The sequence below is a fragment of the Xenopus tropicalis genome, chromosome 4 (assembly GCF_000004195.4).
Source record: "Xenopus tropicalis strain Nigerian chromosome 4, UCB_Xtro_10.0, whole genome shotgun sequence".
In the NCBI taxonomy this organism is placed as follows: domain Eukaryota; kingdom Metazoa; phylum Chordata; class Amphibia; order Anura; family Pipidae; genus Xenopus; species Xenopus tropicalis.
The window spans coordinates 13,431,282-13,452,466 of record NC_030680.2 but is presented as its reverse complement, the minus strand read 5'-3'; the positions used below and the strand labels follow the sequence as shown (position 1 = coordinate 13,452,466).

General features: G+C 47.6%; 1 protein-coding gene across 1 annotated transcript in view; it reads left to right on the top strand.

Annotated features, from left to right (window-relative positions):
* Positions 1-7,377: 7,377 nt before the first annotated feature.
* creb3l1 (cAMP responsive element binding protein 3-like 1) overlaps positions 7,378-21,185 on the top strand; it is a 39,470-nt gene continuing 25,662 nt past the window's right edge. Inside the window, exon 1 of the mRNA XM_031900481.1 lies at positions 7,378-8,774. Coding sequence (XP_031756341.1) covers positions 8,682-8,774 — 93 coding nt within the window. The 5' untranslated portion in view covers positions 7,378-8,681. The remainder of the gene's footprint in view (positions 8,775-21,185) is intronic.

The window sequence follows — 21,185 nt, the reverse complement described above, 5'->3', positions numbered from 1 at the left end:
GCAGATGATGGCTGGTCCTCTCGTCAAGTGACGTTAAATTGTAAGGGTGTCGGAACAGGGTAGTTGCCATAGCGATGTTCATTGACGCAAAGCATCTGACATTACTATGTGCGCAGTTATCCCTTTTATACATGTCTCACTAGTAAATGAACCCAGAGGTACTGGCCTGTATAATTATATGGAACCCAGTACTGCCTTTCCTTGGCCCAGGGGGGTAAATACAGGGAGAGCACACCCCATAGCTGTATAGGGACCCGGGGGGACAGGGGGGCATATATCCCCTATATACTGGCACCTGTCAGACGTAAAAGGTTTAGTTAACCTTCAGGTCAACTTTCTATAATTTCTATTTATGCTCTCTCCTATTCATATTCCACTGTCTCACTGAAACCACTGCCTGGTTGCTAGGATAATTTGGACCATAGCAACCATATAGCTGCCGAAATTACAGTCGGGGGAGTGGCTGAACAAAAAGCTTAGTAATTCAAAAGCCACAAATGATAGAAAATATAGACCAATTGCAAATGGCCTCAGAATATCATGCTCTACATCACACTTAGGAGGCCATTTCATGATTTGTATGTTGTACTTTTAGTTTCTAAATGACTAAATAATTCCCTCTGCCATTTAAACATTTATTCTTGAACCAACAAATGTATTTGTAGCTGTAATATTGGTGTGTAGGCGCCATCTCAGTGCCTTGTGCCGGAGTCTGAGCTTTCAGCCAGCGCTACACATTAGAACTGCTTTCAGCTAACCTATTGTTTCTCCTACTCCCATGTAACTGGAGGAGTCCCAAGCCGGACTTGGATTTCTTACTATTGAGCGCTATTCTGATACCTACTGGGAGCTGCTATCTTGCTCCCTTCCCATTGTTCTGCTGATCGGCTGCTGTGGGTGAGGGGGATATCACTCCAACTTGCAGCGCAGCAGTAAAGTGAGACTGAAGTTTATCAGAGCACAGGTCACATGGCTGTGGCACCCTGGGAAATGAAGAATATGGCTAGCTGTTTTTGTAGAACAATACAGGATTCGTATACAAATGGGGGCATGTTGAGGGTGGCAGTGGGCATTCAGTGGGTGGGTGGGCCAGAGAGGAAATGTCCCCGAAAATGAAATGACAGCGCAATGTGGGTTTCACGTCCCTTTAAAGCCGCGCGCCTCTGTGCGTCTCTATTAACTAAACAGCTGTGATCCGAAAATTCTTACAAATCCTAGAATTCCTTCTTGGGCCGGTCGCTACCCTGATGCGTGGGGCAGGTCTGTTACACTCATTTCTCTGCACTTTCATAAATCCCACAGCACAAACGCGCTGAAAAGTGTTTATTATATTTAATATTTTGCCCATTAATCCTCCCGGCCTGGCGGCTTGTATGTGTTCTCTCGCCGTGCCAAATGCAAAAACCGACACTGACGGCTTCCACAGCGATGTGAATGTGAGAGGGATTAATATATTCATCTTCAGATCCCCTTGTCAGTTAGCTTTTAGCTTTCATTCTGTCACCAGCAGTCCTGCCCTGCTTTATGGCTGAGATTCTAGCTATCTGTATAACAGAGCATTCTGTCACAGTGGCACAGATCCTATCTGATCCCCCCATTGTAAGCAGCAGTCCTGCCCTGCTTTATGGCTGAGATTCTAGCTATCTGTATAACAGAGCATTCTGTCACAGTGGCACAGATCCTATCTGATCCCCCATTGTAAGCAGCAGTCCTGCCCTGCTTTATGGCTGAGATTCTAGCTATCTGTATAACAGAGCATTCTGTCACAGTGGCACAGATCCTATCTGATCCCCCCCCATTGTAAGCAGCAGTCCTGCCCTGCTTTATGGCTAAGATTCTAGCTATCTGTATAACAGAGCATTCTGTCACAGTGGCACAGATCCTATCTGATCCCCCCATTGTAAGCAGCAGTCGTGCCCTGCTTTATGGCTGAGATTCTAGCTATCTGTATAACAGAGCATTCTGTCACAGTGGCACAGATCCTATCTGATCCCCCCATTGTAAGCAGCAGTCCTGCCCTGCTTTATGGCTGAGATTCTAGCTATCTGTATAACAGAGCATTCTGTCACAGTGGCACAGATCCTATCTGATCTCCCCCATTGTAAGCAGCAGTCCTGCCCTGCTTTATGGCTGAGATTCTAGCTATCTGTATAACAGAGCATTCTGTCACAGTGGCACAGATCCTATCTGATCTCCCCCATTGTAAGCAGCAGTCCTGCCCTGCTTTATGGCTGAGATTCTAGCTATCTGTATAACAGAGCATTCTGTCACAGTGGCACAGATCCTATCTGATCCCCCCATTGTAAGCAGCAGTCCTGCCCTGCTTTATGGCTGAGATTCTAGCTATCTGTATAACAGAGCATTCTGTCACAGTGGCACAGATCCTATCTGATCCCCCCCCCCCCCCCCCCCCCCCCCCATTGTAAGCAGCAGTCCTGCCCTGCTTTATGGCTGAGATTCTAGCTATCTGTATAACAGAGCATTCTGTCACAGTGGCACAGATCCTATCTGATCCCCCCATTGTAAGCAGCAGTCCTGCCCTGCTTTATGGCTGAGATTCTAGCTATCTGTATAACAGAGCATTCTGTCACAGTGGCACAGATCCTATCTGATCCCCCCCCATTGTAAGCAGCAGTCCTGCCCTGCTTTATGGCTGAGATTCTAGCTATCTGTATAACAGAGCATTCTGTCACAGTGGCACAGATCCTATCTGATCCCCCCATTGTAAGCAGCAGTCCTGCCCTGCTTTATGGCTGAGATTCTAGCTATCTGTATAACAGAGCATTCTGTCACAGTGGCACAGATCCTATCTGATCCCCCCATTGTAAGCAGCAGTCCTGCCCTGCTTTATGGCTGAGATTCTAGCTATCTGTATAACAGAGCATTCTGTCACAGTGGCACAGATCCTATCTGATCCCCCCATTGTAAGCAGCAGTCCTGCCCTGCTTTATGGCTGAGATTCTAGCTATCTGTATAACAGAGCATTCTGTCACAGTGGCACAGATCCTATCTGATCCCCCCATTGTAAGCAGCAGTCCTGCCCTGCTTTATGGCTGAGATTCTAGCTATCTGTATAACAGAGCATTCTGTCACAGTGGCACAGATCCTATCTGATCCCCCCCCCCCATTGTAAGCAGCAGTCCTGCCCTGCTTTATGGCTGAGATTCTAGCTATCTGTATAACAGAGCATTCTGTCACAGTGGCACAGATCCTATCTGATCCCCCCATTGTAAGCAGCAGTCCTGCCCTGCTTTATGGCTGAGGACAAAGGATTCTATCACAGTGGTCAATGATGCTGCATCAGAGACTGTGACCTTTAGTAAATCTAACCCATAGAGCCTTCAGCTTTAGGTGGGATGCTGGGAACAACATGCCGTTTCTGCCCAACTCTAAACCCAGCCCTGTGGTTGGCATTCAGATGCTTCCATGATCCCAGTGCTGGGGTTGAGTGGGGGCACAGGGTGTGGTCCCCGCTTCTCCCTGGCATCGTTAATTCCTCACATCGGTGCCCTTTAGGGAGCAGCTTTAATCAGCTCAGGGGAAGGCTGCAATTTGTTGAGGGAAACGCAGGACAAAGAAAACCCCAAACTACCAATTGCGTCCAGTCTCCCCCACAATCCGGCAGACTTTGTTTGTGTCTCCTTTCCCTGTCAGTTAAATTAGAAGGTCCTTCATTACAGGCCTCGTGCCCCACACGAAGGAAAGGGAATCTCTCCCACCATTAACCCTTTGCTATAACAAAGGGCTCAGCCACACACAGCCTGTCAGTGGAAGGGTTAACCCCCAGCTGCAGCCGCAGACAGTGCCAAAGAAAACCCCTTTATACTGCAGTATGGGACAGTATGGAACTGACGGGGTTAAACTGGGAAATGGTTTCATGCTGGAAGGATGCCCTCAGGCAGGGGAGTCTGCCCAAGCCAGTGCTACAGATCAGATAAAGACCACAAATCCAACTGCTTTTTATCCATATGCATCTTATTTCAGAAATTCACTGAAATATCATTGATATTCAGTAGCACTGGCTAAGTTGACCTTTAAACCTCCCACAACAGCTTTGTACATGTATGAGTTACCCAGAAGCTGTTGGACTACAGATTTCAGAATGCATGCTGGGAGCTGTAGTCCAGAAACACAATGTATGGATACTTCAACTCATTTATATTTTATCCCTGCTCTCCATTGGCCTAACGAGCGCAGGAATACTAGCCATGCCCAATCAGGTGAGCAGTAGCCCTTATGCAACAAATCCTGGTGTGATTAGGGGCAGATCGACCCTTAGTCAGGGGGTCACAAATATTCTGAATATCCAAGAACCTTGCAGCGCTCCTTTGATCAGAGATGCCAGAGTTCTGCAGCATTTTTTGGATATTCAAGGCAGGCAGAGGCTCAACCAATGAGAAACCTGCCTGCTCTGTGTATATCCAGCTCCCTGATCCCTGCTGGAGAGATTAAAGGGTAAGTATACTTTCCTAGCTGTGTTGCTGTGTATACATACTGGGAGCTCTAGTCCTGCAGTCTCACTATGTTACATAACAGCAAGAGGGCTAATGTCACACCTTCTATCAGGAACAGGGGATCGCAGGCGGTGGCACTGGGGATTTTGGGTTCTTACTGGGGGTCCCTACAGATAACCCCAAGGCTGGGTTTCAGGCTGGTTCTGCCGTAGGCTCCGGGCCTCAGCCCAGCACCCCCAGACTTAGTCTGCACATGTTCCCTGTATACTACACATCTGTCAGTCACGGAGCTGAGGTACCCCAATACCATTACTCCAGTGGCGTAACTACTGGGGGTGCAGTTGCACCTGGGTCTGTGACCCCTTGGGAAATCACATGGGAGGAAATGGAACGCAGGGGGTTTGGGTGCTCTGGGGCCCACTTTGGATTTAACTGGAAAGTATCCAATGGCTGAATTTACCATATAGGCACCCAAGGTTCCCCCCCCCCCCATAAAACTGCAACACTAGGGGGCATATTTATTATGCTGTGTAAAAAATGGCGAGAAAATTCGGCACACATCGCCAGGCTTCGCTGTGTAAAAATGGCGTAAAATCGACGTAATTGTTTTACGCGTTTTTTCTTCCACCCGAACTTATGCAAAATAATGGCGTAATATCCGGCATTCAGATGGCGATCTTACTCCGTTTTTTCGGCGAATTCGTTTTACACAGCATATAAATACGCCCCTAGGTGTAATCTGTTGACTTTCTCAAGCTTTTATCAGTGGGAAAACACACAAGGCATTTCCAGTGTTGGACTGGGGTGCTTGGGGCCCACCGGGGCTACTGCATGGGGCCCCCCACCCCAGTTGAAAGCTACTTCCTTGCACCACATACAGCACTCCCCCCCCCCACAAAGTTCCAGACTACCATACGGGGGGAGTGAGCCGGTGGGGGCTGCAGATGGGGAGCAAGCTGGGCCGGCGGGGGCTACTGGGCCCACTAGGGCTGATGCCCACCAAGTTTTTTCCTGGTCTTCTGTTGGTCCAGTCTGATCCTGGGTTTTTCATTTTCTGAACTTGCCCCAAAGTTTCCCGTGTAGGGCGACTTCAGAAACCCGAAGCATCACATGCGCTTTCCCATTGGCGATTCACTTTATTGCCGGTGGGAAACCATTTCGAGGAGATTTATTACCCTCTGTAGCCGAGATTTAACCACGGACGCCGTTCCCATTAGCTCAGCAGGTATTATGAGGGCACTCGTTTGATTTTATGGTGTGTGGCACTGAAGGGGTTAATGCACAAAACTGCCCCAGACGAGGCGTCACTGGGACACCACAGGCTGCGCTTCTGTAAGGGTGGGGCACAGCCGAGATACAGATCTAAATGGTTTCACTTTAAATCTATGTAATTTCTGCTTAAACCCTTAATTGGTTCTTGCCCATTACATTAATTAAACTTCTGCATTTGCCCCGCCCTAAAGGGAAAGGCCCCTGCCTCCATTGGGTGTCTTAGCGCAGAATAATATGGTGTATTATTATTATTATGTCTTATCAGCCAGATGCAGATACCATCGCACTACTTGTCATGGAGGCACAGGCGGCAGTTTAATGGGTCTGTACCAAAGGCTTAGGTGTGTATCACCTTCCCATTAACCCTAGAGGGGACACAAGCCCGCACTAGCCCACAGTGGGCCGGCCTTACATACAATAGGCCCCAAAGCAATGCAGGGAAACTGAGGGGTAAATATTGTCCCATGACTGCTGGAGGGCTGCAGTTTGGACTTGCCTAATGTGTACACTGCTAATATCTAATCGTGTCACTGGTACAGCAGGGGTTAATCACAGCGGGGAAGGAAAGCAGAACTGGAAAATACAGAAGGGCGTATTCGCAAAAGCCTTAAACTTCAATCCACAGCCTGTTGCTACAGTATATGGGACCATAGCAACCAGATAGCACCAAAAAGCTAAATCATAAAAAATGACCAACTGCAAAATGTATTAATTTTCCCTGACTGCATCATAGTAAAGGTTCATTTAAAGCTGCTTGATAACACTTTTTCCCAGCTCTCCAGGGCCAGTGGCCCCCCCAGGCCCATATGGGCCCCGCCGACCCAGACCTGATCCCCTCCGACACTCCCCCCTCTTGCTGATGCCCCAGTCCCACCCTGGTGGCCCTCTAAATGCAGGATTTTTTTTTAACCCCCATATTAGAATTTGACCTATATAAGGATTTCTGAAGCCAATACCCATTAGTGCTTGAGAGACAGTCTGCACTTTTATGCACCTCCAGCTCTGATTGCACTGGTTGCCATTTTGACTCCTGGCAACAGGGGTACAGGGGGTACTGGAGTGAGGGGCACTATAACAGGAGTGGGGCCCCTAAATGGGAAGGTGTCATTCCCAGAGGTGGGGCTAGGAGGTGTGGGTGGGTTATGGGTGGGGTTTGGGCAAAATGGGGTGTGATGGGTGGAGAGGGGGCGTTACCATTAGTCCTAGCTCTGGACAGAGTGTTGGGGGTGAGCTGGTTCAATGGGGGTCCTGCACCAGGTGGATCAAAGTTGCACATTGGCCATAAAGTGAGGTGCTCATGTAGTAAAGCTTAAAGCTTTGTAGAGGTAACTGTCTTCTAAAGAGAGTGACTGAGAAATTAGATTGTAAGCTCTTATGCTGCAAGCACAAATGGGACTGTCCAAACAGTCTCAGGCTCTATTGTGAGCTGACATGGTGGGCATAGAGCTGTAATAGTTGTAACAGAGTTATGTAAGTAGCTAAGTAATAGCTCAGAGCTATGTAAGTAGATGGTTCCTCTGTTTAACCCGCAAGGATACGGTACACAAGGGGTTACTGCAAGGGGGCGTGCCCTCATGCCGGGGATGCATTGATATTGAGGAGGAGGCGGGGCTGTTGCCGCTCAGGACTCTCAATATTAATGAGGGGGGCGGGGCGCTGCGATCAGGTCGCCACTGACAGCTGCGGAAAGTCGCCGGGAGACGGAGTCCGGCTGGAGCACAATCCCGGGACTGACCCAGGCAGGGAGGCCGCCTTCCCCTCAGGAGCATCATGTTTGGGATGAAGAGAGGGCCCGCAGAGCCCAGCTGAAGCAGCAGCCTGCACCCCCATTCCAGCCCGGGGATCCCAGCTCTGCAGCGGTGGGTCAGAACCACTACACCCCCAAATCCTGGGACTTGTAACTCTCTTATCTGCACCCCCAAATCCTGGGACTTGTAACTCTCTTATCTGCACCCCCAAATCCTGGGACTTGTAACTCTCTTATCTGCACCCCCAAATCCTGGGACTTGTAACTCACTTATCTGCACCCCCAAATCCTGGGACTTGTAACTCACTTATCTGCACCCCCAAATCCTGGGACTTGTAACTCACTTATCTGCACCCCCAAATCCTGGGACTTGTAACTCACTTATCTGCACCCCCAAATCCTGGGACTTGTAACTCACTTATCTGCACCCCCAAATCCTGGGACTTGTAACTCTCTTATCTGCACCCCCAAATCCTGGGACTTGTAACTCTCTTATCTGCACCCCCAAATCCTGGGACTTGTAACTCTCTTATCTGCACCCCCAAATCCTGGGACTTGTAACTCTCTTACCAGCACCCCCTCCTGCACCCACTGCCCCCACCCTTACATGTTGCTTCCCACAACACCTCTATTTGCACCCACAGAGCCCCCCAATACATTTGCACAAATTGATCCCCCTTATCCCAGGATTCTCTGCCCCCCAGCAAATAACTGAAACCTCCCACTAAATAGGGACAGCCATTAACTCATAAATTCCTCTGCCTAAACTCAATCAGACTGCCCTAGGCACCCAGTAGCACCCATAGCCCTCCTCCTACTGCCTCCCCTACCCCCAGCCTGGGCAATTAAACTTACAGGCACCTGGTGGCCCCCCACCTTTCCTTCATTCCCGGATACTCAGCTGACAGTCCCACTGCCCATATATTTGCTGCACCCAATAAAGCCACTATCCCTTTAGGTTTAACCCTTTCCTTAATAACCACTCTGCCCCCTACATACAGGGCACGGTCTGCCCTCACTGTTACTGCCTCTGTTAACCCCTGTGGCACCAGCTTTGTACCCCTTCTCTCACTCACTGACCCCAGTCTCAAATATCTTGCACCTTAAAGTTACCACTGCCCCATTCCAAGTGGGACTGTCGTTGGGCACCTCATGAACTGTCAGCTCTTGTGACGCCTGATACAGGATACACAGGGTCCCCGACCAACATGGAGAGTGCTACCCTCCCGCAGGACAGGTCCTTCCACAGTCCTTTCCTGGAGCTGGAAGACTTCAGCGAGGCAGATTTCATGAACAATATGGTAAGAGCAGAAGCATCATAGAAACCCAGAGTATGTGTGGGGGGGAATGGAGTGTGACAAAAGGTGGATTATTTTGGCACATTGGAAGCCACTTGGTTACTCAGTGGCCTTATACTGTAGCACAGGGGCATTAAAGTAATGCAGTCTGGTAGCCAGTGCTTCTGTGCTGTATCAAGAGCAGGTAATTCACTGATTGGAACCTTCACATGTTTTCCAAATGCTTTCATGTCTGCTATTATTTATATATATATATATATATATATATATATGTTCTCAAAGCTGTCTTTACATAGGTACCAGCAGGTTTTATAACCCGAGGCCCAGCACATAGTGGGACAACACAGTTAGAAAGGGACTGTGGGACAGGGATTGTGACTGTGGGATAGTAGGTATAGTAGGGAGAGATGGTGCCTATAGTAGCAGTGGGGGGATAATAGCCTCTGGGTAGGGACTGGGGCTGTGGGATAGCAGGTATAGTAGGGAGAGATGGTGCCTATAGTAGCAGTGGGGGGATAATAGCCTCTGGGAAGGGACTGGGGCTGTGGGATAGCAGGTATAGTAGGGAGAGATGGTGCCTATAGTAGCAGTGGGGGGATAATAGCCTCTGGGAAGGGACTGGGGCTGTGGGATAGCAGGTATAGTAGGGAGAGATGGTGCCTATAGTAGCAGTGGGATAATAGCCTCTGGGAAGGGACTGTGGCTGTGGGATAGCAGGTATAGTAGGGAGAGATGGTGCCTATAGTAGCAGTGGGATAATAGCCTCTGGGAAGGGACTGGGGCTGTGGGATAGCAGGTATAGTAGGGAGAGATGGTGGCTATAGTAGCAGTGGGATAATAGCCTCTGGGAAGGGACTGGGGCTGTGGGATAGCAGGTATAGTAGGGAGAGATGGTGCCTATAGTAGCTATGGGATAATAGCCTCTGGGAAGGGACTGGAGCTGTGGGATAGCAGGTATAGTAGGGAGAGATGGTGCCTATAGTAGCAGTGGGGGGATAATAGCCTCTGGGAAGGGACTGGGGCTGTGGATAGCAGGTATAGTAGGGAGAGATGGTGCCTATAGTAGCAGTGGGGGGATAATAGCCTCTGGGAAGGGACTGGGGCTGTGGGATAGCAGGTATAGTAGGGAGAGATGGTGCCTATAGTAGCAGTGGGGGGATAATAGCCTCTGGGAAGGGACTGGGGCTGTGGGATAGCAGGTATAGTAGGGAGAGATGGTGCCTATAGTAGCAGTGGGGGGATAATAGCCTCTGGGAAGGGACTGGGGCTGTGGGATAGCAGGTATAGTAGGGAGAGATGGTGCCTATAGTAGCAGTGGGGGGAGGGATAGTAGCCTCTGGGAAGGGACTGGGGCTGTGGGATAGCAGGTATAGTAGGGAGAGATGGTGCCTATAGTAGCAGTGGGGGGATAATAGCCTCTGGGAAGGGACTGGGGCTGTGGGATAGCAGGTATAGTAGGGAGAGATGGTGCCTATAGTAGCAGTGGGGGGAGGGATAGTAGCCTCTGGGAAGGGACTGGGGCTGTGGGATAGCAGGTATAGTAGGGAGAGATGGTGCCTATAGTAGCAGTGGGGGGGAGGGATAGTAGCCTCTGGGAAGGGACTGGGGATGTGGGATAGTCAGAACTAAAGTGACTTTTAGCCAAGCTCCTGCATTCATTGGCCCAAAATGAATTGAGCAGTCGCGGTGCCAGTAAATATTTTGGGAAGCGGAGCTGTCAATCACCATTCAGCTCCATGAATCCATTTACTGTTATTGTAAAATCAGAGAAATCTAGTTCCTCCCTTGGGACTTGGGTGCCTGTCATTCCCTTACTGCCCGGGGAGAGTGAACTGTTGAGTTTTCCACCCTGGCGGAACAAACACCCAGCGCCTCTATGGCCCGACTCGTGCACCTGTTAGATCCATTTGTCGCTGCAGTTAAACCAGCTGCCAGTTTAGTTCTGGCCCAATGTACCAAACTTACACTTTTCCCTTGAATGGCATTTAAAGGAAAATGTAATTCTTTTTTCATAAATGGTGTTGCTGGTATTTATTTCCCTTTATACTTAGAATAATTAATGACAATGGGATTTTTCCCTTAAAAATATGTCATCTATGGGCACATTTTGAACTGAAAATGTTCCATTTTTGGCCCAAAATCCACTGCTGACAGGTGGTTTTCATTAAAGCCGCCGACAGGCCGGATGGTAACGTTTGGGCCTTTCTTCATTGCGCCATGAGTTTTATTGTTTCATTAATTCTTATTGGCGAAGTCTGGACCAAAGGGGAGGTTATCCTTAGCCCAAGGGGGATACAAATTCAGGCACAATATTTGCTCCTGGTCATGTAATGCATAGTAACCAATCAGCTTTCACACTGCAGATCAATAAATGCAACCTGCTGATTGGTTACTATGTGTAATCAGACCAGAAGGTATATTGTGGGATTAGTGGTTACCTATAACAACCAATCAGATCTTTGCTGTCATTTTCTAACTTGCAGTAGACTGTTCAGAGCTAATGGCTGATTGGTTACTACTGGCCCCTGTGCAATTTAGTGCTTGTTTCTTGCTCTAAGAAATGGAGTGACCTTATTTCCTTATCATTGGGACATGGGCCCCTGGAGGCAGGAGGGACACAGTGTTAGGCCTAGAGATCCAATGATATTGGTATAATGCTGAGGATTTGGGAATGTTCATTTGCAGGTTAATCTGTATGGCTTAAACCCAAACTGTAGCACAGGAATCCCTGGTGTCCAATACAGTAAAGCTGGCCATACACGGGCCAATGAAAGCTGTTGGCTCAGCTCCTCTAGACCAAGCTGGCAGCTTATTGGCCTCAGGAGTAGGGTCAGACTGGGCCCTTCGGTGGGCCCGACCCTGGACCTAGGCCTGGGCTGCCTCATTAAAGTTAAGGAGGAGGTAAAAGGTAGACAGTGCCCATGGGGGGGCAGATGTGTTTAGGATCCTGGCGGTTGTGAGGAATGCCCTTGAAGCCACAGCCTCAGTGGGCCAAAACTAGGAGTAGGCGGAAGAGTCACGTGCCTAGGGCAAAATAGTGGGGTGGGGGGGGTGCTGGGCATGTACCCCTTCTGCCTGAGCTCCCCTAGCTCGGACCCTCAGTCATGCATTCTTGCTCATAGGGGGGCAGAGACCCGTATGGGTTGCCTAAGGCACCTGTTGAACTTGGCCGGCCCTGCCCCTGATGCCCCAGTCTAACGCTGCTTGGAGGGGACCTGCCTGATCAATATCTGCCCAAAATTCAGCAATTAAGCAATTCCAGCCTTTGACTCCCATGTAGCCCTGCTGTGCTTTGTGGCACCCAATGGGTTACAGGAGAATTAGATCATAGCCAGAGCCGACATCATTTTCTCTCCTAATTGCCCTCCAGCTGCACAGTACAGGGGGCTGTGAGGTCATGTTCCCCGCCAGATGCTGCTGAGGGCTAATGACCCCATGGCGTGACCCCCTGCATCCCTGCGCTTGTACGGACATGATCAGCTTGCAGGGGGTAACAACTCCCGGCACTCGGGGGGCCAGCTCGGCGTGAATCAGAGACACCGCAAAGATTCCGCTGTGAGCAGACGGTGTGTCACGCAGGGTCCGTAGCGCAGCTAATTGGCCCATTGCAGGACACAGAGGAAAGATAATGGGATGCAGCCTTTGTGTTTCCATTAATCCGGCGCTGTCCAACTTTTCCCATGTCCTGGGCCAATAAGCTGACACACGCCGCTGTGTGCGAGGACTGGATTGTATCAAAGCGATGATGCACACCATGTAGCCCACAGGCAGGCAGGGGGCCGTAAAAATAACTTGGAGGGCTATATCCGACCTGAGGTGTGTCTGTAATAAACCACATTGATTCATTTGTACCCTCACTGCCTCCGCACCTTGTTGTCAGAAGCATCTGTTTAAACAGATAGAATGAGCTCTGTATAAACAAGATCCTCCCTCCACCCCTAGCTGTAGCCAGATAAGCAGCAGTCCATTTTATCAAGGGTTAAGCTGGAAGAGGGAGGGTCATTTGATGGACTGCCTCCTGCTCCTCCCACAATGTGATGCAGAAAAAAGAGTGAAGTTGGGAAATGAAAGTACTTTCAGTTTCACTGGTTGGACGGCTTAGTGCCAGAAATGGGAAACCAATAGGCAAGAAGTATATTCAGCAAACGCATTTAACAATTCCGACTGGACCCCCAACCACTGCTCTTGTTGGGCCAGTCCCACAGTGCGGTAACTACTGTCGTAGGGGTCCAAAATTCCCAATATTGGGCACCAATGCTGTGTTAACTGTGATTTATTGTTTCTCTCCTAAAGCATAGGGCTCAGCCTGGGGGGTTATGGGGGGGGGGGGTCAGGAATTTGTCTTGTATAGTTACGACTGCTGTTCTGACCTTTAGCCTCTGGCTTGCTAGTTACTTTATTAAAGGGGATACAAACCCAGCCATGATGCTGCCCCACTGCGCCCCCTAGTTTTGCTATAGAAGCTGCCAAAATACATAATTATAGATGCAAGAAAATTCACCAATGAGAATTCTACTGATAAAAACTTCATTATAAATGCAGAAGAAGTGACCAATAAGAATGCTGATTCCCAGCACTGTGTCAGGCCCCTTGCTGGTACCTTACATATAGAGATAATGATGGCATTTTCCCCTCATTATATGGCACAGGAATCAGACATGGGGATAAGGGCAGACTTGTTCAGTGCTGGGAAACTGGGTTTAATGCTCCCAACTCCAATTGCAGGAACAGAGAACATGGAGCCGGATTTATACAGATCAGCTGGGATTCTCATTGGAGGATTTTTTGCATTTTAAAGCAGTCGCTGGCTGTGGGGATTTGGGGAAAGTGTAATTGTGCAATATTGCTTTAAGAATACAACCCTGGACTACAGCTCCCAGCATGCCTCTGCATTCATTATATGTTACATTATTCTGGGATTTGTAGTCCAGCAACAACTGAGTAAAGTTTGGTTGAGCAGTGCCGTGCAGCAGGGTTTACATCCCCTTTAAGAATTAACCCATGATATGGGTCTGGCTCTGCCTGCAGATATAAACCAGCATTGCCCGAGCCTCCCATTGCTCTTAGCCAATATCTGCTTCACCACTGACTCACAGCGGGCGCTGACAGTGCTTAGGGAATGACTTAGTCATGGTACCACGTTCACATAGTATATAGTGCTTAAAACTCCCCAAAGTGCACGGATCAGGCTTCCTGGGTCTCTCTGCGCCCTTGTAGATAAGAGGGGATCTAAACTGGTCTCTGTATTACGCTGGACTCTTTGAGACTCTCCTAGTAACCCATAGCAACCAATTAGCAGGTAGCATTTGCTGAATAGTATATATCTGATTGGTTGCTATTGGTTACTAGACCTAGAGAAACTTTGGCACCTTTTATTCCATTATCCTTTTGATGTTGCACATTGGCAATGTTTGTTCTAATCCATGGCAATGTTTGTTCTAATCCATGGCAATGTTTGTTCTAATCCATGGCAATGTTTGTTCTAATCCATTAAAATCTATAGCAGCCACTCGGGTGTTTATTTTTCTCACTGCTCTAAACCAATAAAAGCAAACTGCTGATTGGTTGCTCTGGTTTGTAAATGCAGGGCAAATATAACCTGTGTAATTACCTGTGTGGTGATATTATCTATACAATACGCATATACATATATATATATTCTGCAGGTTTAGAGAAAAGCCCTTTGGCATGAAAATAGAAGCTGGAGATGTGAGGGTGATTGGGTCAGATATAGGAGATAAACCTCTAACTCTGTAGCGGAAACAGGAATTCTGCCCTAAAGGCAAGATTTAAAGTTGTAAATGTTTTTAAAGATCTCTGTAAATGTAATTCCTATGGAAGCAGTGCCTGTCTGACCCTCCATGTTCCCTGATACACAGAACTGAAGGAATGGCTTCTCCGCTTCTCCCTTCATTTCTGCAGTTGCTGCCATAGGCGGATTTTCAATAAGGCTAGGGGAGGCTAAGCCTCCCCAAACCTGCTCTGGCACCCTAAAAATAAAAAAATAAAATAAAAAAACCTGGCTCTGTTTCTATGCTGTCCTGCAAATCTTCTCCTGTCCCTGCAAGCTCCGGGTTCTGCTCTAATCAGCTGTGCTCTGATTGGATCTTTCTTCTTGTATATTCTCCAATCAGAGCACAGCTTTCTTGACAGACAGTAAAATTGACCAATCAAGACACAGATGCAGACAGGGATCGGGAAATTTTGCAAACTGCAGAAATGAAGACTTAAAAAAGAAGAATCTGCAGACTGTAAGTTTACCCATGAACCAGCTTTGAACTTTGCTGCAGTTTTCATCTCACAGGTACTATACTGTATATGTTCTAAAGGCTGACCCACTAGCTGGAATTAAATTGTTTTTTGTCATCTGACATTTATAATATCCCCTACCCTAACAGATGGAGGGTAAGTTAATTTTTCCCCCTGACAAAGCTCATTGTGCTTTTATATATTTGTTATGGTTTTTTGCACATTTTTTTTTTTTACTTTTGTCATTGTTTTTTTCATTTATAGTAAGTTACAGTGGGGCCAATGTTGTGTATCAGTGCCAGTGTTATAGTGCCAGGGCCTGAATATCTGCCATCTGTACCCACTGCTCCTCATGGCATATAATGTGCTGGGTTTGTATATAAAGACTATGTCTCGCTGTATATAATGTGCCTGGGATGTCAGTACCTGCTGCCTCACTTTCTATAAAGCTACACATCTAATGGGGAGGTTCACTTTTAAGTTAACTTGTAGTATATTATAGAATGGCCTATTCCTAGCAACTTTGCAATTGGTCTTCCTAGTTAATTTTATATAGTTTTTTAATAATTTGCCTTTTGCTTCTGCCTCTTTCCAGCTTTCAAATGAGGGTCACTGACCAAAAAGTATTGCTCTGTGAAGCTACAGTTTTATTTTTCCATGCAGGCCCCTTAACTATTCATATTCCCATCTCTTGTTTAAACCACTACCTGGTATATAAGACCCTAGCAACCAGATAGCTGCTGAAATACCAAATGGAGAGCTGCTGAACAAAAAGCTAAATAACCGAAAAACCATTAAAAATAAAAGAGGACCAATTGCAAATTGTCTCAGAATATCAGTGTCTACATCATATTAAAAGTTAATTTAAAGGTGAACTACCCCTTTAACCTAACTGAACACAAACACAAATGTATAGAGAACCCCTAACAGAAGTGCACGTATGAATGCTTTTACATCCTAAGCATTTTAGGGTTAAAAAAAATCCCCCCCACCCGCACTTTTGCACAGTATCCCTGGGAGTCAGTGGGAACGGCAAGAGGTAGTTGGGAGGTTAATTTTTGTACACCAGCAGTGAATCCACTAAGTGTCACATTAGCTGTAGGTCAGTCTGTGTATGGGCCATCTTTAGCCTCCCCAAACAAAAAAGTCATCCTCCGCCTATGGTTGCTGCTTTTAGTATTAGTTTATATTTACATTCTCACTGAGCAGAAATGTTTTGGATTGATATAAACAAACATAACTATGTGTGCACTGCTTTGTTATATGTATATATGAGGAGGTATAGTAGGGAGAGATGGTGCCTATAGTAGCAGTGGGGGGATAATAGCCTCTGGGAAGGGACTGGGGCTGTGGGATAGCAGGTATAGTAGGGAGAGATGGTGCCTATAGTAGCAGTGGGGGGATAATAGCCTCTGGGAAGGGACTGGGGCTGTGGGATAGCAGGTATAGTAGGGAGAGATGGTGCCTATAGTAGCAGTGGGGGGATAATAGCCTCTGGGAAGGGACTGGGGCTGTGGGATAGCAGGTATAGTAGGGAGAGATGGTGCCTATAGTAGCAGTGGGGGGATAATAGCCTCTGGGAAGGGACTGGGGCTGTGGGATAGCAGGTATAGTAGGGAGAGATGGTGCCTATAGTAGCAGTGGGGGGATAATAGCCTCTGGGAAGGGACTGGGGCTGTGGGATAGCAGGTATAGTAGGGAGAGATGGTGCCTATAGTAGCAGTGGGGGAATAATAGCCTCTGGGAAGGGACTGGGGCTGTGGGATAGCAGGTATAGTAGGGAGAGATGGTGCCTATAGTAGCAGTGGGGGGATAATAGCCTCTGGGAAGGGACTGGGGCTGTGGGATAGCAGGTATAGTAGGGAGAGATGGTGCCTATAGTAGCAGTGGGGGGATAATAGCCTCTGGGAAGGGACTGGGGCTGTGGGATAGCAGGTATAGTAGGGAGAGATGGTGCCTATAGTAGCAGTGGGGGGATAATAGCCTCTGGGAAGGGACTGGGGCTGTTGGATAGCAGGTATAGTAGGGAGAGATGGTGCCTATAGTAGCAGTGGGGGGATAATAGCCTCTGGGAAGGGACTGGGGCTGTGGGATAACAGGTATAGTAGGGAGAGATGGTGCCTATAGTAGCAGTGGGGGAATAATAGCCTCTGGGAAGGGACTGGGGCTGTGGGATAGCAGGTATAGTAGGGAGAGATGGTGCCTATAGTAGCAGTGGGGGGATAATAGCCTCTGGGAAGGGACTGGGGCTGTGGGATAGCAGGTATAGTAGGGAGAGATGGTGCCTATAGTAGCAGTGGGGGGATAATAGCCTCTGGGAAGGGACTGGGGCTGTGGGATAGCAGGTATAGTAGGGAGAGATGGTGCCTATAGTAGCAGTGGGGGGATAATAGCCTCTGGGAAGGGACTGGGGCTGTGGGATAGCAGGTATAGTAGGGAGAGATGGTGCCTATAGTAGCAGTGGGGGAATAATAGCCTCTGGGAAGGGACTGGGGCTGTGGGATAGCAGGTATAGTAGGGAGAGATGGTGCCTATAGTAGCAGTGGGGGGATAATAGCCTCTGGGAAGGGACTGGGGCTGTGGGATAGCAGGTATAGTAGGGAGAGATGGTGCCTATAGTAGCAGTGGGGGGATAATAGCCTCTGGGAAGGGACTGGGGCTGTGGGATAGCAGGTATAGTAGGGAGAGATGGTGCCTATAGTAGCAGTGGGGGGATAATAGCCTCTGGGAAGGGACTGGGGCTGTGGGATAGCAGGTATAGTAGGGAGAGATGGTGCCTATAGTAGCAGTGGGGGGATAATAGCCTCTGGGAAGGGACTGGGGCTGTGGGATAGCAGGTATAGTAGGGAGAGATGGTGCCTATAGTAGCAGTGGGGGGATAATAGCCTCTGGGAAGGGACTGGGGCTGTGGGATAGCAGGTATAGTAGGGAGAGATGGTGCCTATAGTAGCAGTGGGGGGATAATAGCCTCTGGGAAGGGACTGGGGCTGTGGGATAGCAGGTATAGTAGGGAGAGATGGTGCCTATAGTAGCAGTGGGGGGATAATAGCCTCTGGGAAGGGACTGGGGCTGTGGGATAGCAGGTATAGTAGGGAGAGATGGTGCCTATAGTATCAGTGGGTTTGACACTTTTCTCTCTCTTTCGTCACTTTCTTCCTTTTTCACTCTTCCTTGTGAGTTTGCTTTGTTCACCTCCCCCCCCCCCCCTTTGTGTTACACTTTCCCTCCCTAGTGTACGGATATTTTCCATCCTGGTTCACATATCCTGGAATATTTTAAGTGACCAGACCATCCCTTTGGTTAAACGCAAACACCAGACAAAGGCGATGGCCCTCTCCTCCAATGGGCTCGGCCCTGAGAGCAGGGAACCTCGGCAAATAAAGGCTCATTAGTAGCTGATTAGCAGGGAAAGCTGCCAGGGGGCCTTGTAGCCGACTCTGTTATCAGTACAGTATTATAGTAGTAATAGTAATAGTAAAGTCATAGTATTGGATTAGTAGAAGAGTACATATGCTGAGGGCTTCCCATACCAGTCAGTTGAACTGAAGAAGCTGCTCGGATGAGTAGTGAAACGTCTTTTATGATTACTTAATACTTAACAAGTCCAGTTGCTTTAGATTTATTTATAGTAGATATACCATGACCTGGATGAATGAAAATCTTCATAGACATAAAGTCATTGTAATTGTTCTTTCACATATGGGGGTTCGGGGCCACCATCAAGGGTGGGGCAGGTTTCCTAAGAAGACAAGGTTTGGGCATTTGATTGTAACAGGATTTGGCTTATAAGTGCCCTGTACCCACCGCTAGGCCCCTAGGACGCAGTCAGCCTATGAGAAAGCAAACTCAGTACATACCTGGGGTCTGACTTATACAGCCTTGGGGAGCCCCCAGCCAGCTCATGGGATCAGAAATTGACCCCTACATCTTGGAATTACAACAAGCGCTGTGACTTGATGGTGCTTGTTCTGCCCCCCTCCAACCCCAGCTGCGTAAGGCAGCCCCTGGCTAGTCGCTAGCTCTGTATCCAATATTCTCTATATTTACAGGAAATAATATGTGATTTTTTAATGGAATACCTCTCCCAGTTATCATGTATGATTGGATTATAGTGTTTGTAGGGTGCATGATATGTGTCAGACTGAGCCCATTGTAGCCTTGGGAGTACACGTGTTCCGCCCGAGGCCTCTGTCTCGCGCTTCCCTTGGCACCGCACCAAGCTTCCCCGGCTCGGCAGAACTTCCAGGCAGCCAATCAGAGCAACCAATGCAGAAACACATAGGATCCCTGCCAGAAAGCAAACACCTTGCTGCAAACAGGGAAAGGGGAACTTACCTGATGGTGTGAATGCCACTTACCTAGCTGCCATTCTCTCTGAACTGACTCTTTGTATCCAGGGCACAGCATTAGTGTGGGGTCTTTAAATCTGAATTTTCCCCATATCCTCTCTGATCCCCAATAGTTGGGGTTTGGCGTAGCAGAGAAAAGGCTTCAGGTACAGGTATGGGACCTGTTATACAGAATGCTCGGGACCTGGGGTTTTCCAGATAAGGGATCTTTCTGTAAATTGGATCTCCATAACTTAAGTCTGCTACAAACCTTTGAAATATTGAATAAACCCAATAGGCTTGTATTGCCTCCAATAAGGGGTAATTATATCTTAGTTGGGATCAAGTACAGGTACTGTTTTATTATTACAGAGAAAAGGGAATCACTTAACCATTAAATAAACCCAATAGGGCTGTTCTGCCCCCAATAAGGGGTAATTATATCTTAGTTGGGATCAAGTACAGGTACTGTTTTATTATTACAGAGAAAAGGGAATCATTTAACCATTAAATAAACCCAATAGGGCTGTTCTGCCCCAATAAGGGGTAATTATATCTTAGTTGGGATCAAGTACAGGTACTGTTTTATTATTACAGAGAAAGAGAAAATCATTTTTAAAAATTAGAATTATTTGCTTATAATGGAGTCTATGGGAGATGGCCTTTCCATAATTCGGAACTTTCTGGAATCCGGGTTCCTGGATAAGGGATCTCATACCTGTACAAGAAGTGGTTCCAATAAGCACCACTGTGATTTACTGTAATGCTATAATGACCCGTGTTTGAGTATGAGAGCCTTTGAAACCCATTTTTTCCTGCAATGATGGCCAGCAACCTAGTGGTTAATTCCACATGGGGAGGGGATTTCCAGCCAGAAGCTCCTGTGTAAAGTGCCCTGGAGGGAAGGGCATCCCATGGTGCAGTAGCTGCTGCAGATACCTACTTAACCCACTTAGAGGTGCTGTACAGGTATAGGACCCGTTATCCAGAATGCTCGGGACCAAGGGTATTCTGGATAAGCGGTCTTTCCATAATTTGGATCTCCATACCTTAAGGCTACAAAAAAATCAATAAAATATTAATTAAACCCAACAGGATTGTTTTGCATCCAATAAGGATTAATCATATCTTAGTTGGGATCAAGTACAGGTACTGTTTTATTATTACAGAGAAAAGGGAATCATTTAACCATGAAATAAACCCAATAGGGCTGTTCTGCCCCCAATAAGGGGTAATTATATCTTAGTTGGGATCAAGTACAGGTACTGTTTTATTATTACAGAGAAAAGGGAATCATTTAACCATTAAATAAACCCAATAGGGCTGTTCTGCCCCCAATAAGGGGTAATTATATCTTAGTTGGGATCAAGTACAGGTACTGTTTTATTATTACAGAGAAAATTCCACATTCCGCACTCACAGGACTTATGAAACAAAAAATATTTATTTACAAAATGACTGACATTTCGGCTGACAGAGCAAAAGGAAAAAGAAAAAGGCTGCTATGTCAGCTGAAACGTCAGTCAGAGTGCGGAATGTCTCTCTTTGATAAGTAGTATAAGAATGTATAGGGCCAAACCATTGCAATCATCCCAGTATGACCCAGTGTGTTGGTGGGCAAATTGGGTAAAGATCTGCCCCTTGGCAACCTCAACCAAACCAGGGGACCCTATGTTGTATGTTTAGCTTTTTTGAGGCCCATACAACTTTTTTGATCCCCAGTAAGTCAAATAATTCACCAGTGATTAACGCTGTATGCTGGGTACAAACATTCCCTGTGTATATGGCGACACACCCCTCAGCCCCACAGTGGGTAGCTTTGCCGGGGTGGGGGGCA